The 18391-nt window shown below is 42.4% G+C and overlaps 1 protein-coding gene across 1 annotated transcript in view; it reads right to left on the bottom strand.

The window, feature by feature from the left end:
- Itpr1 (inositol 1,4,5-trisphosphate receptor type 1) overlaps positions 1 to 18391 on the bottom strand; it is a 329142-nt gene that overhangs the window by 64253 nt on the left and 246498 nt on the right. The window contains exons 45-48 of the mRNA XM_063260287.1: positions 8001 to 8181; positions 5877 to 6130; positions 2029 to 2229; positions 480 to 590 (exon numbers count right to left, since the gene is read on the bottom strand). Of these exons, the coding sequence (XP_063116357.1) occupies positions 480 to 590; positions 2029 to 2229; positions 5877 to 6130; positions 8001 to 8181 (747 nt within the window). The remainder of the gene's footprint in view (positions 1 to 479; positions 591 to 2028; positions 2230 to 5876; positions 6131 to 8000; positions 8182 to 18391) is intronic.

Here is an 18391-nt window from a genome sequence, read left to right as displayed (position 1 = left end):
CCACATTAATAAGTCACTAATGGGGCAGAAAAAGGTATTCAGATTAAGTAAAAATAGATTTTTTGAGGTATTACATAGCTTTAGTTATATAATTCTTCAACTGATGCTTTTTCTTCAAAGGGTAGGGGGACTTAGATACCACAGTGGGAATGATATTTCCATTGCGTCTCTGTTTCTGGCTTTTGGAATTGAGCTCTTGGTTTCTGATGCTATTGGAACTTATTTCTCAGATCTGAGTGTCAAATATTCACTCCATGAGACATGACAGTTAAAAAGCTGGCATTCTATCTCAAGGCCCTTATTTGGAAAGATTAAAGTTCTGCTGTTTAGTCAAAACTTTGACTTGGATCATGCCCTTAGTTTAACAGAACTGTTTTTAATATTCATTTCCACAACACTGACAATGTCACATGCCAAGCCAAAACAGAAGAGTGACCATCCTCAAACGCTACTATCTCTTGCTTTCAGTCTCCACTTGCCTTCAGTTCCAACACAAGGTCCATTCGCTTCTTTCCCAGAGGATTGATGTCATTAAGGATCAGGGCTGTGATGATATCGATGCCATTGGACTCATGGGTGGCTATGCAATTCTGAGCAAATAAACATAAAGACATTTACACAAATGCTGGTCATAAACCAGAAGTCAAAGGCCAACAGGCTGAAGTGCTATTTCAACACAATATGTGCCACTCCCAGAAGTCTCTCTAGGGGAGAGCTGCAATTTTCCGTGAGAAAGTGGTAAAAATAAAAGACAGATGAAAATCTCTAGTTTCAGAATTAACAGTAAACAGCAGGAAAGTCCCCATGCACGGTAACTGATAAATTGGTTGCGTCTAATCCAAATAGTGCCGCGCAGTTGGCTTTTGTTCTTAAAGGAAAATATGTTGTATGACTGATACCAAGGTCTGAGCCCTTTTTCCCCTTTAGAAGTGTGTTCCATTCTCCCTGTATCACTCGTGTTGCATATTTCAAACTTTTGATGAAGGTTTATGGTTGGAAAGCAAGCTTCTGGTTTAATTCAAACAACATCAAAATTAATCATCTTTCCCCAGGTAAGACCCCATCTGTAGCACAATCCACTCCACAAAAGCAAAGTTTTAAAGAAATGTTCTTACATGTCAAAGCCTTTCCCTTAAGTTTATTATATTTTTGTGTTTCTTTTCACTACACTGTAAGCTAGTACTATACTATCTGCTTAGTCAGGAAACAACCAGAAGAGGGTCTCACAAAACAGTGTTCTCACATTTACACAACTAAGATGAAGATTTTCATAGGCAGTGAACTGTATCCTGTAAACTGCTCTCCTCTAAGTGAAGGTCCTCGTTCTCAAAGGAACTTGCTACCTCATACCTTCCCCATTTTCTGGGTTTGGAACTGATCATTTTAAAGCCCTACCCTATATCCTCTCTACCTGGGAAGCACCATTTGGACTTAAAAATTATACTCATCCTAGCAATGAAACTGAAACTCATAAAATCTTCTAGAGATATCACTATGAGCAATGATCCAACTCAAGAAAACAAAATATTGGGCCTTACTCCAAAAGCAGACTTCTTGGGAGGCCAAAATCAAGAATATATGTTCTTTTTTCCCTGAGACTCCATGTTAAAATCTCAATTACTGTTAGTGCAGTTTCATGTGGAGCACGTATTTTCTCTCCAAGTTGATTTAAATAAAGCTCCATCAAGCTGTCACACTTCAATCTTCCCGTGTATTGTGTGCTGTTTTCTGGTGTTAATAATACTCCTACTTTATTGTCTACCTCTACCTGATACTCTAGTCAAATCAAACAAAACCAAACCAAGCCAAGCAAAGAGGCCAAAGACAACTCTTCCAACGCCCTGCATTGGGTAAAGTTCCGCAGTGCGATGAAATACCACGGTAACTTTTCAACTGCTATAAAAAGGCCTCCAGCCCTACTGACTCACTAGGCCAAAAGTCATATGTGGTGTAACTTCTGAACAGCCTCTCGTCAAATTTCTAAAATGGTTTTTAAAAGTTCCCATCCCCACGTGCAAAAAGAATTACCTGGTTCTCATGGCAAGGGCCTTGGCAGTACTCAGTCAGACTTTCTAGGGTCTGGTTGATCAAAGCTACATTCTTTTCATTTATATACAGTCCAAGAAGACCGAGGCCTCCAGTTGTGCTTCCACAGATACAGTCCAGAAACTGCAGCGTCTCACACACTAAATTGTAGTTAGTCTTGTTATTTTGGCAACGAAGAAAGTTCTGCAGTTGGGCAGTTCCCAGGTGTGGAGACCAAAGGCAGAGAGAAGACAAAAAAAGTCATTCATATGGCCACCTTTTTTGGTTTTTATTACCAGGACTCAAATTCAGGACCTTGTGCTTGTCAGGCAGGCACTTGTGCCACTGAGCTATATCCCCAGCCCGATGTGGCCACCTTGATGGTCTCTAACTGGTCAATACTCTGGACTGATCATCAGTTATGCAGGTGCATCTTAGGACCAGACAAAACAAAGAGCTCCCAAGGTGGTCAATCCATGGCTATGGTACTGTTTATAACTGTAAAGAACTGGAAAAAATCTAAATGCCCATCAACAGAGAGGTAGTTAAAAAATTATAGTATATCACTCTTAATTAATATTATAAATGAGGAACACTAATAGATTCTTATGTGCCAGGACTGAATATTCTCTAAGGTTAGGTTTTAAAAAGGCAACTAGATTAGTATGTGATATAAAGTGACATTTTAATCGGATGTTCTGATTTAAATATTAAAGACTGGAATAGTTGTTCATGGACAGAAAAGAGGCAACACTTTTAACTAATTTTCATTTGAATCTTTATTAAAAAGAATATATTCACATATTCTTTGTATAATGAAAACATTTGTGAATGCACAGATTAAAAACTAGTAACCAAATTTAACACTATTCATCAAATTAACTCCCCCGCTCCCAACTTAACCTACGTTCCTCTTCCTCAGTAACAGCTGTTCACATCCAGTGGGAAGTCAGTAAAGACAGATGGGTTGGGACCGTGTTATGTCCCATTGTTATGACAATGAGTGACTACAGGAGGATTTCACAGCCACATCTCCCCTGCTCTGTTGAGCTCCTGAGGGAAGATGCTATCTGCCTGGGGCTGTCGGTACATTCCCCATGTACAGAGTACAGTGCTCAAAACTCTATTCACAGCATGGCTTTCAAACCCCACCCCCTTCAAATTCCAGGCCCTGCTCCAACCACACTCCTCCTCAGCTGCTGACCACACCAGTCCCACAAGTCCCTTGCTGAGTGGTGACGGCATCACTCCTACATGCTCGTCTCTCCTCAGTGACACCATCACTCTCACCAAGTCCCTCTCTGCACAGTGACAGCATTCCTGCCATGGCCCTCTCTGCAGTGATGTCACTGCTCCTGCCAGGCCTCTTTATGGCCAGCAGCAATGAACTTCTTCCTGCTCTGTAAGCATTCTTCAGTCTCTTGATTCTAGGGCTCCTCCACATGATTTCCTGTAGCTGACACACTCTCCTGGTCTCACCCAGCTCCTCTTGCTTCAGGATGTGGTCTAGAATTACATTTTTTAGGAAGCCCTCCCTGATGCTGTAGGCCCACTCTCTTGAGTTGGGGTCACCTCAGCCTATGTCTCTACTCTCCAAAAGGGGATGTGTCTCTGGTAATGCCCACTCACTCCATGAAGGGCCATGTTGACAACAGGTTACCCAGTAGCTAGCACAGGGGCTGGTGCATATGAAGTACTTCATAAACACTGGTTGAAATAATTTGAGATGGAGAAAAGGGAGCCAGGGACGTCATTAGCTAACAAGGCACACTTGTTTCAAACTCCCCATTGCAGCCAGTTAGTTGCTCTTTATTGAAAGTCTGTCACATATATTCATTCTGGTTTATGCAGAGACTAACCAGCATCTCCCCTTCCCTGACTCAGATCGATTTCTTCTTGTCCCATTCAAAAACAGACACATGTCTCTGAGAGGCACAAAGGAGCTCTTTTCAACTGCCCTGCCTGGCCCAGGCTGGAGAAATCCTGCTTTTTCTGTGGTCTTCCTGGGAGAGCCAAGGGTGGATTAGGTAGAGAAGGTCAGGTGAAAGAAGTAAAGGACTTAACTGTGTATGTGTGCAGACTCCAGTGGAGAGAGATCAGGTCTCGAATTCATTAATCCAGGCACAAGGCCATGTTAGCTTCTTGGGAGGTTCAAAACCACACACAAACTGGTTAAAGAATAGTGTTGCCCATTAGGTTTCTGACTATAGTAAGCATGGCTTGCTCAAGACAGCAACTGCCTGGTTAAGTCAAATTTGGTGGCTTTATCGCTACTGAACATTTACCAACAGGAAAACTTGAGGTTATAAATATGACAAAAAAAAATACTCTGGGCACAAACCCAGAGACTGCTGCTTCAGAAGGCTGGTTCCCTTTTCTCTCTGAGTTGATCTGTACTTCTTTATATCAGGAAACTGAAAATTACTTGTGAGAATGTCTTTTCCTCTCTCAGATCCACAAGGAAACCCTAACCCAGTGGCCTACCATCTGTTCTAGAACATTGCCAACAGGGTGACATGCAGAATAGTTGAATCTCATTTAAAACCATCATTTGAGAAATAAAATTTTACTGGAGCAAGCCACCACCCAGGCAAACCTGATTTTGTGGGAGTTTTTAAAGATGATTGTAACTTATATCCTTGTAAGCCACTGGTCCATTTCACTGGCTTTCCCACCAGGCCCTACAGAAACCTGAGGATTCCTTGGGGTGCATACCACCTTCTAGGACTCCTGTGGATGAGGCGAAGAAAGCTCTAGCACTCTCCAGTTTCCACTTTGAACAGAGCACTTTTGCTCTTACATGATTAGCATAGTACATTTCTGCATAAGATGTTCTTCAAATGAAGGATTCTACAGCCAAAGGGAGTAGGCTTAAAACCTCTGAATTGGGTAACTTTATGCACCTTCAAATGTTAAGCTGCTAAATCCTTTTTCATATGTGAAAATATCCTGCACACTATCTCCATCTTCCAAGCACTGCTGTCCATAGAATGGAAAACAATGAACTTCTGGGAGGACTTTATTAAAGGCACCTTTGCCCATGGATTCCCAGGACATTAATTTGAAGGAGAATTTTGTGAACAGCTAAGGTTCAAAACTATACTTTAAAAGACATCCAAACCAGAGATAAGCAAAGCCTCGCCCTACTGAAACAGTGAAAGGAAAGAGGTCGTGTCAGGAAGAAGGGAAGATGACAGGGAGGGAAGGTAGGTAGCTCCAGCAAACCAGAACCACGCTTGTCAAATAATCAGTAAAGACTTCAGAGTACTTATTTGTGTAAAAATACCAGAAAGCAGGTACTCCATCAATCAACAAATATAATCATGCATTACTTAAGGATATAAATATGTTTTGAGAAATGTGTTGCTCGGTGATTTTGTCATGCAAATATCACAGAGCATGTTCACAAACTTAGATAGTACAGTCTACCATGCTTAGGCTATATGGCATATATTGTCATATATGAATTCTATTATTGGCCAAAATGTCATTATGCTGTGCATGACTATAGTACTTAATTAGAACTTTCTATGTACTCTGCATTTTGTAATGTATTTAATAATCTATCCATCCAGTTTCCATGTAAGCACCTACATGCCAAGGGTAGCAGGGTGCAAGACACTGTAAATGTAGGCCTCGATACACACTGAACAAATACACTGAAGCTACCTGGTGAATGAGATTGTGATCCTTGGTGCTGTGGAGGCACCAGAGAAGACAGAAACACATCAACTGTCTAGACTTTTGTGCTGGATAGCTCATACTCAATCTTCAGCTCAAGCAATGTGGCTGAAGTAAGAGGATGTGAATTGTCACACGAAACCAGGCCCTGGAGCATCCCCAACCCTCACCTGCAGGTCGCGGTTGTGGTTTTCGCACAGTAGCTGGAGGAAACGGAGGATGGGCTGCATGATGGTGATGACCACACTCATTTCCAGGTCATCCTTGGTCTTGTCAGTGGTGGCTTGGGTGCCTTCTCCTGGCTGGTAGTGGTCATCAGGGTCGGCCTCTCTCCTGAAGGTGGTAAAAGCTTTTCTGGTTGCAGCGGATGCCTCTAGGAGCTGATCCCGGACCTCTTCAGTTATCTGCGTTGAGGGTTCTTTCGCTAGAACACAAGCATGAGATAGTCAAGGCCACTGTCCTTAGGAATACCTCAGACAAACCAAAAATCAGGTTAGAAAAGAGAGTCTATATTCACCCGAGATCCACAAGACTGGCAAAATACTGCAGGAAGTCATTCTTTCCTCTCAGTTCATAGGCAGAATGAAACTAGAGTCAAGCCCTACCAGCCTGCTGTGGTTCTCACATTTCATCTAGGCCTATACTATGTTTAAGAGGCTCTGTTGAACTCATGAATCTAAGGCTGAAAAGCCTCAGCTTTCTCCTCAATAAAATGGGAGAATGTCAGTGAACTCTATATCCAGAAGGTTCCCAAGAGGCTTAATGTAATGTTAATTATGACTCTATTTATTGCTTCTGTACTGATAAGTGATTGGCCCTTTACCAAATGGCCAAGAACCATGATTAAGCATTTTGTATGCACTATTTTGGCTGGTCCTCAGAACAACTCTGTGATTCAACCATAGCATTGTTTTTATCTTTTGGTACTGGGGATTGAACTCACAACCTCATGCTTGCCAAGCAGGAGCTTATGCTGCTGAGCTAAATCTCTGGCTCAGCATTATAAATACAGAGTCTGCAGCCAGATTTGCCCGAGTTTGAATGCTGACTCCATTACTGTCTAACTGCAAGTCTGTAATAGGTTAATTATTGCATCGGTACCTCAGTATCCTTATTTAGAAACTAGAGATAACAATTTAACCAATCATGAAGGGTTAATTTGAGCTTTAAACAAGGTGATGCAGGTAAAACCTTTGAGCAGTACCTTGATACAGTTTGACTCTAGAATGTGTGCCGAAGGCCAATGAACCAAAGGTCTAGTCCCTTGTGGTGCCACAGGGAGGCCATGCACTCTTTAAGAGATAGAGCCATGAGAGGTCACCGAGGGCATCACCTTAAAAGTGATGGGGGGCTTTGGTCTGTTTTTTTCTCCTTCTTAGGCATGAGGTGAGTGGTTTTGCTCTGCATACACTTCTATCATGATGAGAGCTGCCTTGGGATAGGCCCAAAAGCCCACAGGGTCCACTGATCATCAAGTAAAACTTACTCAATTGTAAGCCAAGATGAATCTTTCTTCTGACTTATCTCAGGTATCGGTGACAGTGACTGGAAACTAACACATTCCCGATGCATATTAAGTATTTAGTAAATGGTACTCATTCTTACTTTGCTTCTCTTTATCCCCATGGTAGATGAGTGGCTCTTAACCAGGGATTCTGTTCTGTGCCCAGAGACAAGTGGTGATGTCTGGAGACATTTTTGGTTCATGTTAGAGGCATGAAACTGCCCTCTCATTGCGCAGAGGCCAGATGTGCTATTGCGTATGTTACAATGCACAGGACAAATCTTATGACGAACAATTCTTCAGATTTCATTGGTTAAGAAACCCATCTCTAAATTTGAAAAGTGAGTTTCAGAGTATTTAATTAATTTGCTCAAGGCTGCTGCACTCTAAAACTTGTGGGAATACCCATTCTTCTGTACTTTTTTTCTCTCCCAGTAAGATCATAGATAAATCTCTCTTTATACTTCAGAAAATCAGGAGGAATTACTGATAAATGCTTGAAAACAGTTTTAAAGTACACATTTCTCTCCACATTCTGTGAATGAAAACCACAAGAATATTCAATAAAACCTACTAGAATGTTCACTAATTTATTGAACAAGAAGACTCGCTAAGCAGCATGATCTCAGCACAGTCACTCTGAAGACTCACAGCCTGAACAGACTGGTTGTTCTCTACGGAAGGCCCTATCCAGAATGCAGCCTGGAGCCTGGAAGTAATGAGGCATAAAGGAAAACACCACATTCCTCTGTGGTTCCCAGTCCAGCTGCCAGAAGATGAAGAGCATTACCTTTTTTCCGAGAAGGGGCATCCCTGTCTACCTCATCGTCTTTCTTTTTGTTTCCCAAGTCACTCGTGTTCACAGTCACAGTTGCCTTAATTTCCTGCTGGGCAAGCTTCATTCGATCATAAAAGACCTTAAAGAACTTTTCCGACTTCTTGTCCTCAGTCAACCGGCAGAAGAAGGAGTGCTGTCAAAAACAAAACAAAACAAAACACAGATTGTCAGTGCTGCAAAAGACCAGATACTAAACCGCACCTAAGACACCAAAATTTAGTGGAGATGAGAGCCAGTCACAAACCTTACCTACCTTGGCTGAGACCAAGGTTAATGTGGCTCTGCAGACCATCTCACTCTGGGGTCTACGGCCTGAGGTTTCAACACAAAACCTTTTAAACAAATGTGCACAGAGCAGCCACATGGGCTGTGGAACCTGCTGAAGTGTGGTGGGCAGACTTCAGCCAAGAATAACCCTTCCCGCCCCTGCACACACACAAAACAATTCCATACACAATGGAATGGGAAGGTTTGTTTGTTTAATTTTTTTGTCATGCTAGGGATCAAATCCAGGTTCTTGAACATGTTAGATAAATACTCTATCAATAAACTATAGCTTCAGTCCTAGAAATATTTTCGTGATGACTGCAGGGTGGTCATGTGTCCAAGACTCCTCTGTGCTCCCCTCCTGTGCAGAGCCCCATAAGCGACATACAGATGAGCAAGGTTTGTCAAATGCCCTTAGGGGACATTAACAAATGGGTAACGATGACACATCTGTAAGTCAGACTGACACATGGCAATCAGACATACTCAGGAAGATGTATGATTATATTACAGAAGCTCAGAACTGGTGAAACAGATACCGGGCAGTACTAATTTCAAAATCTTCATAAAAAAATGATTTTTAGATAAACCTTTAAGGAACAGATAAGAGTGGTTAGCTGAAAAAGCTCAAAATTAACAGGTAGGTGCCTGTTGGATACACATTTGTTTTTGGACCCACTGCAAGCAAGAGTATACATTGTTGATGTGAAAACACAATATGGTATCTCAACTTCATTTATGAGTATTTGCTTTTCACCCCCGTGGAAGTACCACACTGTTGTGAATTATTTACATAAAAATACAATACGGTAATTTCTAGAGGAACAAAACAAAGCTCCAAACAGTATATCTGCTTCTCCAGTAGATCTTTCTGCCAACTTCATACCCCCCCATTTGGGAAGATGGAATGTTTCCCTATACAGAGAAGCCCTAGACTTCCAATTCTGGAAAGAACTAAAATCCTACCAACCCTTCAATGGCCCCCAACTCCTCCCAGTCTGGCCTATATACACTCTGCAGTGCCTGATTCAGGACTGCCTTGGAGAGCTGCCATACTTTCCACCTGTCAACATGTAACTGCAGTCTCTGCAACCCTCCTGGCCACTGGCCCACACGCCACATTAATAAACATCTGTCCCATTTGTGCACAGTGAATTTTTTTATTGTGTCCTTTCTTCTCCTTGCTATTCTTGACTTCTAGCTGTTTCTTACATATGACACAGAATCCATTCTTCCTACATGTGCTCCTTGGCTCTGTCTTTTCTTTTCTGTCTACTCCTGCACGACCGCAGACATGTCTCCAGTTTCTTGAGTGCTCTGTCTTATCTTTCCCTGTGTCATTGAGTCCTGCAAGGCTCCTACCACCAAATCAAGCTTAAACCTTGAGTATCCTCCATTGTCCTTTTCTGCCTTTGGTTACTTTTAGGTACCTTCCATTCCATCCATCCTTCCATCTACTATTGTGCACCTGTCGTGAGTGTATTGTGTTGGGTAGAGGGGAAACAATGATGAACATTGTTCACGGAACTGGCAGCCGGGTGAAGAAAAGACACAGTGGGGATCTGAGTGTCACCTTAATGACCATGTCCTAAAATAGACTTTTATCCATATGAAAGGCACTCAAGAGTCAGACAGGAAACAGTTCTATGGCAGAATCTCAGTGTCACTGCCCTTTCTCTTGCTGTCGCTGGCTTTTTGCATGGCCACGACCTTGTCTTTTGCTCTCATCACTAATGTTGCCTTTCTAGTGAGGCCACCCCTAAAGCAGGTCCTAAGCCAACTGCTTATTCTCACATGCCTTGTTTTATTCTCTCCACAGCTACACTCAGAAATGACACTTGCATTCACTGTGTCCCTGCTCGCTATCTGTCTCACACACTGTAAATTCTATGAAGACAGGCACCTCCCTGTGTGGTCGGCGGTAGCCTCCACAACACCTAGAAGGAGTTCAGCATGCAGCAGGCATACCCTCATTATTTGGTTAAAGAGTCATTATAATCAAATATTTTATGGCTTCTTGTAACTGGATCCCTACAATTAGATCCCTCTTCACTGCTACAGATCTGACAAAAATACCACCAAATAAATTAATTCTAGAAAACAAGAATCCAAGTTCCAAATATTCACCTCTTTTAGAGTCAACACATCCACAAATGAAATGAGACACATGACAGTGAACAAGGCAACCTACAATTGTCTGATAATCGGGACTAGACTTTATGCCAAGACAAGACATACAACGCCTTCCCACATCCAGAGTTATCGGAGATTCTTCCCTGACTGTGTGGCCCCTAAGGACAATTTACTCCAGCTCCTACCTCAGCAGGGAGACATCTTTAAATGCATTTGGGGACAATCTGGTCATTCAAGAAAACAAAAGCATTTTAATTAAAAGTAAATAAATAAATACATAAGGTCTGCCCAATCTGTGCCAGTGCTAGGCAGCACACACATAGCCTGCTGTAAACCATACTGTGTAACATCCAGCCAGTCAGTCCAACGGATGTCAGCGACACCTTCAGGGTAAGGGAAGCTCTTCTGAAAGGAAAGAAAGGCAAGGGCATGAGTTTCTACAGTGGCCAGGATGTTTATTTTGCATTATTTATTACCTGTCGGTCCCTCCAGTACTGGAAGCAGCTTTATCAATATAATGAACTCAATAAAACTTAGGACAACAGATATAAGGAAGTTACAAGGAAGCTTAGAAAAACAAAATGAGAAAAGGGCAGCGATTGGAAGGGGCGGTAGACACAATTTAGGGGAGACTCAGACTTGCCTTCAAGGACTCTGACAGTGAAAGGAGAGGCCTATCAGTTATGGAAAGAAGTACAATCAACACTTCAAAGAAACAAAGCTTCTCTTAACAGAGGGGTCAGCCAGGAAGGCTTTCCAGTGACAGCTGGTCTGAACCCTGACCCTGCACCCACTTGCTCTGTGACTATGGGGCAAACTCATCAGTCTCCCTGAACCCACATGAGAGGGATGGCATGGCACAGGGCCTGACGTGCTAGCTCTGTGTTTCTACTGCTATTAGATGAACATGAAATGTTACGGTGACAGCAACTTTGTAAGCAGTGAGGGCAGGGTGGCACAGCGGTAAGAACACTGTCTCCAGGGTCAGAGAGATCTGGATATGAAAAGGACATGGTGAGAAGAGACTGCAAAGGAGATCAAGAGGATGTTCCAGAGTGAAGGAAAAGTCTTCTTTAAGGTGGTAGTAGTCATTTCTGACAAATATAGCCAGAAAAATGGCTTCTCGGAGATGTCCACGCCTTAATCTCTGGAATTGTGAGTTCTGTCACCTTACACAGTACAGTGCAATGTTACTTCATATGTCAGAGCAGAATTAAAGCACCAGATAAAATCAAGGATGCTAATTAGTCAACCTTAAAGTAAGGAGATAATCCTGGATTATTCAGGGTAATCATAAGGGGCCTGAAAAGTGGGAGAGGGAAGCAGGAAAGGAGAACAGAAAGAAGCAATGTGACAAGGGCTCAAATTCCCTCTGATAAATATGAAACAGAGGAGAGAGTCAGGAGCCAAGGAATTCGAGTGGCCTTCAGGAGCTGCAAAGGTTAGAAAGTGGATGCTCTCCTAGAGCTTCCAGAAAGGAACACCGTGTGCCTGACACCTCGATTTGAGTCAAGTAAGATTTGTGTTGAACTTACAAGATAATAAACCTGGTAACTTCAAGTCAATGCGGCAACTGTTAATAGTAGCCACAGAGTACAACTATAATAGGTACAAAAACATTTGTCAAATTTATTTAAGTGCCACTTTTAAAATCTGTACATTCATTGTATGTTAACTACAGTATAATATAAAGAAAGAAGAAAATAAACCTCTGCTTTAGTTTTCGAAAGTTAGAGAACTACATAAAGCTGTAGCAGTCAAGGGGTCACCTTCAAAAGCCTCCCTGACACACCAGGAAATGGCATCTGCCTGCTGACCTTCCTTACCCTACTGTTATCTCCAGATCACATTTGATTCCCAAGCCCTTTTCACAGATGCTGTCTCATCAGCGTCTGAGGAGATTGCCAAGAGAGATACCATCATTCATAAACCCGTCATATTATAGAGGAGAGAGTTGGGGTCAGGGGAGGTCAGTGCCTTGTGGCAGAGTCCTGACAAATCCTCTACCTCCCCACCTGCATTTTTAACTGACATGAAGATGTCCAGCTTCACCAGCCGGACAGGAGTAAAAGGCTGTACAAGTGAAGGAAACGAAGCTGGCATGGGGACAGACGTTCAGAAACAATTCCAGACATCTCTGACAGCAGGTCTGCATGGGACATGCGTGAGGGAAGGAAGTGGGCTGAGGGGCGGGGTGAGGAAGTGACCACTGGCCCTGGCTATCTCAAGGGCAGTGGTGGGAGGGGAAGGAAGCACAACTGTGGTAAACCAAGCTTCAAAACAAAACAAAAGAGTAAGAGAATACTTGATTACAGAATGTTAAAGCTGGAGACATCCTACTCCAGCAACTTATAAACATATTTTACAGCCAACCTAGCTCTTTCTTCTCTCCAAATACCATCTTATATGAAGACCTCACATATAAGAGAAAGATAGCAGAATGGTTCAATTTGAAACATGGTGCAGGATCCTCCCTCTTACCATAGAAACTCCTCCTTGGAACAAACCTTGGCACTCCACCGAATGGCACTTGCAAAGCAGGTTAGTACATCCTTCCACATTTTAGAGAAGAAGAAATTGAGGCCCTGACGGGAAAAAGGCTTGCTAGGGACACAAAGAGACTCCTCACCCTCACCCCAACACACCAACTGCCCAAGCCAGTTCCTTCTGGCCAGGCTGGTGTGTGGTCAACTGAAACAATAGCCTTAGTTGACATTCCAGCATCTGATCATGGCCAAGTCACACAGTTTTCTCTCCTGGAGCTGACTGAGCTAGACAGGGACCAACAAAGAATTTTCAGACTTTCAAGAAGAAGGGAATAAGGGGGAGGAAGGGGGAGGTGGTCAGGGAAGGTAGCAGGGGGATAGATATGATCAAAATATGTTATATGGACATGTAACACATTTTATATGGACACACAAAATACCACAAACCCAATACTTTATAAAATTAATATTCACCAATAAAATAACATTAAAGCCTATCATATGCTGAACAGACTCTGACTTTTTATAATACAACCTGTCTCAGAGACTACTCTCATAGTAAAGAACCACTCTAGTAGGAACATAAAAAAATGCTTCAAATTTTCTCTAAAATCTGATATGTTTATTAATATAATCATTGTCACACAATGATTGCTGTAGGCCGTTTAGTCTTCTTTTTAAAAACTAAGAATAATCATAATTTGGGGGCTGGGGATTTAGCTCAGCGGCATAAGCGCCTGCCTTGCAAGCAGGCAGTCGTGAGTTTGATCCCCGGTACCAATAAAAAGGAAAAAGACAAAAAAAAAAAAAGAATAATCATAATTCAAAAATCAGAAACCACAACCTAGGTAATAAAGCACATGTGGTAAGGCACAAAATACCTGCAGAACTGGCAATTAGGACATCTACACTTCAGCTTTGGGTTTTCTCCCCTAATCCCACGACTGGGCAATTTACTGACCCTTATTTGTGCCCAGGGGTTCATTATCTGAAAAAGCAGGGTAGTACCACTGCTTTGTCTTCAAAGTTGCAGTAAAATGAGAAATCTTTTGCTAACTACTGAGCATTATTCAAATGCTAGGAGACAGTATTATGAAACAATAATACCTTTTTCAAAGGAAAGGCATTGAAACATAAGCAGAACCCCAAATGAGCTGGTTATTCTATGATGACCAAAGTATAGTGTCCAAATAATATCCAGTGATCAATAATTTCTGCTGGTATTGATAGGTCAATATTGACAGAAAATAAATAAATAAACAGTAATTTCCAACAGCTGTTACAGAATAGGAAGCTACAAAATCATCCTGATTTCCATTCACATGGACTTAAACATCTTTGCTTTCACTTTTCCAAGTAAAATACATTCAAAGGCAGAATATAAGCTTGGTGTCAGACCCACAACTCCTACACAGTCCCAAGTCTTTCAACATGAAAATTTTCCCAGTTTTGTCAACTACTCCTGACCACAGGAAATGCTGGACAGAAGGGTCTAGTAATAAAACTGAATGTTCCCTTGGCACAAGTGATCACTCACTTATCCAAGAAGAAATGGTTTTGTAAGGTTTGATGGGTTCCAACTAGTGAACATCTGGAGCTTTCGCCTTACCAATCTCTGAGGATGTTTCCAGCTTTAATGAGTCCAGAAATAAAATAAACTTTAAAGTGGAAATGGAGGAAACCATGAAACGAACCAAGTGAGCACTGAAAAGCATCAACATTTCAATTTAATTTTTAGCAACAAGGTTCTCCCTCATCCAAACTGTGGAGCCACTACTGGATGGCTTAGAGACAAATGCCCTGTTTCAACCATTCTGCCAGGTAAGAGGTCACGGAAAGAGGTCATGCTCCAGTCCACTGTTCACCCCTGATGCTCGAGAGAAGCCGCAGGAGACAAGCAGACCTTCACCCAGATTACATGGGACACTGGGCTCTATGATCAAGGCCAAAGCAATGGATCTTCATGATGCTTTTCATAGTGAGTTAATCCAGTTTTTAGCAGGCAGCAAAGTTCACAAAATGTTTTACAAGAAACACATTTTTTTCTGAGACAAAAACATATGTCTCCTCTCTCTCAGGGTCCATAAGAGCCACTACTTGCAAGGAAGCTGTTTTATGTGATAAGCAGTAAAGCTCTCTGAGTGGGTCAGAACACTTAAAACATGTTTATCCCACACATTTGCATCATCAACATCTCAGTCAACAAATCGTACTTTCTAAAGAACAACATACAAAAAGCATTATATTACTGAGTCTCTGTAAGCTGTAGCCATCACTGCCCCTAGCTATATTTAAGCAGTAAAATCTAACAGATTCCAGAGAAGTGGCTCAGTCATTGCTCTGGAAGATTCTGTTCTGAGCCAGGAACAAAACCCAAATTTTATCTGGGTTCAATTACCAAAGCTTCTACGGGTGTCAAAGGTCAGAATCCTTCATGAGGACTCAAAGGCATAACTCTCTTAGATCAAGGACATGAAGGAGAAAAAAGTCAAAAGACTCCAAGGAAAAACAAAGATGACCAGTGGAATCTGAAACTGCTGTAAGTCGTATCATTACAACAACATAAAACACATGCAATCCCAAAATTTCATGAAGTGGGAGGGAAATATCAGAGAGACTCCTTGGTAATCTTCCTTGAGTCTAAGAAAGTATTTGGGTGGCTCTTTGAGTGAATTTCAGGCACTTTTTTTCAAGGGTACTATAAATCTAGATGAGCTCTCAGGAAGCATTTGTGTTAAAGTACTTAGAGAAACTTAAGAACCTCAGGGTGGATATTTGACTAGAGAAGAAAATGAGCAGTCTGAATTGTCTCGGACTGCAGGGGTCCTCAGGGCTGATTCTCTACCTTAACAAGTGTCTTCTAGAAGTTTGGGTAAAACTCTCAAGTGGCATGTACTCTGCTGTGGGAGCAAGGTGTAGGGACTTTTCCAAGCTGTATCATGAGACCTAAAAAGAAAGATATTGAGATTCTTGGAAATCTACAAGAAATATCTACCAAGAAATATCTTGCCCATCAACCCAGAAGGGTGTGAGGAAGACAGTCCTCATCTGAGAGAAAGGCCTGGTACCGTTGACCTAGCCATGGCTGGGTATGGCTCTCACATCCACAGAGGTGGATCTGAACTACAGAAAAACAGAACTAAAGCAGGAACTGGGGAGTCTGAGAAGCTGATCTTTGGGACAAATAGTCTAGGTCAAATGTTCATCCTGTGTACCTGAGGGACAATGCATCAACATGTTTCCTGTCCTAAAGCTCCAAGGTTTCCAGGGAACCTGACGTAAAATGTACACCAAGGCCAAGAATAATCCTTGGCCCAGCATTTGTTTATGTGTGGTAAAGTCACGGGGCTGAGAATGATCACTGTGTCCTATATCCTCAGCAAGGTGGAGATGAGTGAATAAGGGTTGACTTAGGAATTGGGTAGATTTGGACAAGTTGTTGATTAACATCCAGATTCAGTTTCCTCACCTGTAATGGGGGAAGGAGAAAGGAAAGAACAACCTGAAAGGCCTATTGCATGCAGTTAAGAGGGAAATGTAGGTGAGAGTACCAAGACACCTGACACCTGGCAGGAATTCCACACCAGCCGTGGGGTGCTCTTTGCTCATAACACATCTCACTGGGACGTCTACTCAACCATAAAATCCAAAACAAAAAATAAATATACTCTGACCCACCAGAGACAAGCACACTGGCTCACAAATAGCATAACATCAGCCAAAGGAGTACCACCTTTTCTAGAGGACCCACAGTCACCCACAGTCACACCCAGGTGTTCTGTTCAATACATCCTCAGACATAGCCAACATAGTATGTCTGAGGGGGGCACTCTGGGGCCTTTGATTTTCCCAGTCCTGAGGCCCATTTCACTGCATGTTGGCCCAAGTAAAGTCCCTGTGGTCACAGACACACTTGACAGTAAAAAGTGCAGATGGCCAAATGGATGGAGGTGGGTAGGATGAAATTACACAGCACCCATGTGTGCAAGCACTGCTCAATATATCACGATCTTGGCAATGGCAGTGTGTATCCAAGCAAGTCACAGGTCATAGCCAACTTGGTGCCCTTTAGAAGCACTGACTAGGGGCTGGCAGAGACTGAAAAAAATCACCTAATCCAGTCTCTTACCTGATGACAGGCACATTACCATGCCTGAGAAGTTACCCTGCCATTCCTTGACCTGCCCAGTGCTCTCCCTGTGGTGGCCTCATCTACTCCTCCAGCATGCTGAGCCCATATCAGTTTGTCTGTTCAGAATACTCCTGCTCTCTGCTCTTTCCATCTGCTAGGTCTCAGTTGGCATCTCCTAGACAATCCTTCCCTGGCCACTCTGCTTGTTTCCCCATTATACTCTCCCATTTATAGCATACTGGATTATTAACTGGTTTCCCTGTCATCTCTCCCACTGGATTGCAAACTCTTAGATGGCAGCACCCAGACTGGGCTCACCCTCAACTGTATCACTGCTATATTAATATAGCAGTGATACAGTTATCAATAGGTGCTCAATAAATATTCACTATATTGATGAATGAACAATAATCCTGAAGGAGGTACAACTAAATATTAAGATTTGCATTTCTGGCAACTGATGTTTAATCCAATGAACAGAAGGTCCTTCTGTGTGAAAGCTCAAAGCTATACTCAATAGGGACAATGCATCATGCCAGGGACCAGTTAGAGGTGGCTGATGTGGTGTTGGCACCTTTCAGAAGTTTATCAAGTTTGCTTGTAAATTGTGAAGGGCTTAGTCTGACTGGGGATCTTTAATCCATCTAGTTAACTGTTAACTATTTTGGCTGTACTGACACATCTACTTGCATCATTAATGATGGGGCAGAAAGGACAGTCATTTGTGGGCCTTTCAGCTCACAACCTGACTTCCTCTCTAGGCTTGAAAGCTATGTACTCTGGGCCAAACAGTTATAAACTCATTACAAAGACACTAATAAAACATGTTTCTCAAACCACTTATGGTGAGGGCAACTGGAATACGTCATCCTTCAATTAATATGTTTTTGAAGCCTTGAAACCAGAGGGAAACACATGGCATAAATGTTCATATGGTTTCTACAATTACAACCATCAGTGTCTGAGCCCAGTTGATGAATCAAGCTCAAAACCCAGCATAGGAAATTAGTAAAACATTGAGAGCCGCTGACGCTTTCAGAAAGAAACATAAAGGACCCCAGGAAATAAAACTGTGCATAGATTTCTCAGTGCAAAGAGACATGAGGCTGAACAACCACAGCCAGCTATGATTTTTCACAAGTAGAGGTTCCGTGTTTGTGTATGTGTGGCTTTGAATGTGCTCACATCAGGAATCAAACTGCTGGCCATTTCTTAATGAGGAGATAGTCTCTGCACTTGGGATAGTCTCTGCACGTGAGGGAAGCTCAGTGGCAGAACACGTGCCTAGCATGCACAAAGCCCTGGGTTCCATCCCCAGTGAGTGC

The sequence above is a fragment of the Cavia porcellus genome, unplaced genomic scaffold (genome assembly GCF_034190915.1).
Source record: "Cavia porcellus strain 051 isolate PalLab524CR breed Dunkin Hartley unplaced genomic scaffold, mCavPor4.1 scaffold_13, whole genome shotgun sequence".
Taxonomy (NCBI): Eukaryota; Metazoa; Chordata; class Mammalia; order Rodentia; family Caviidae; genus Cavia; species Cavia porcellus.
The sequence above is the reverse complement of the archived record's forward strand: the minus strand, read 5'-3'. Positions and strand labels throughout refer to the sequence as shown.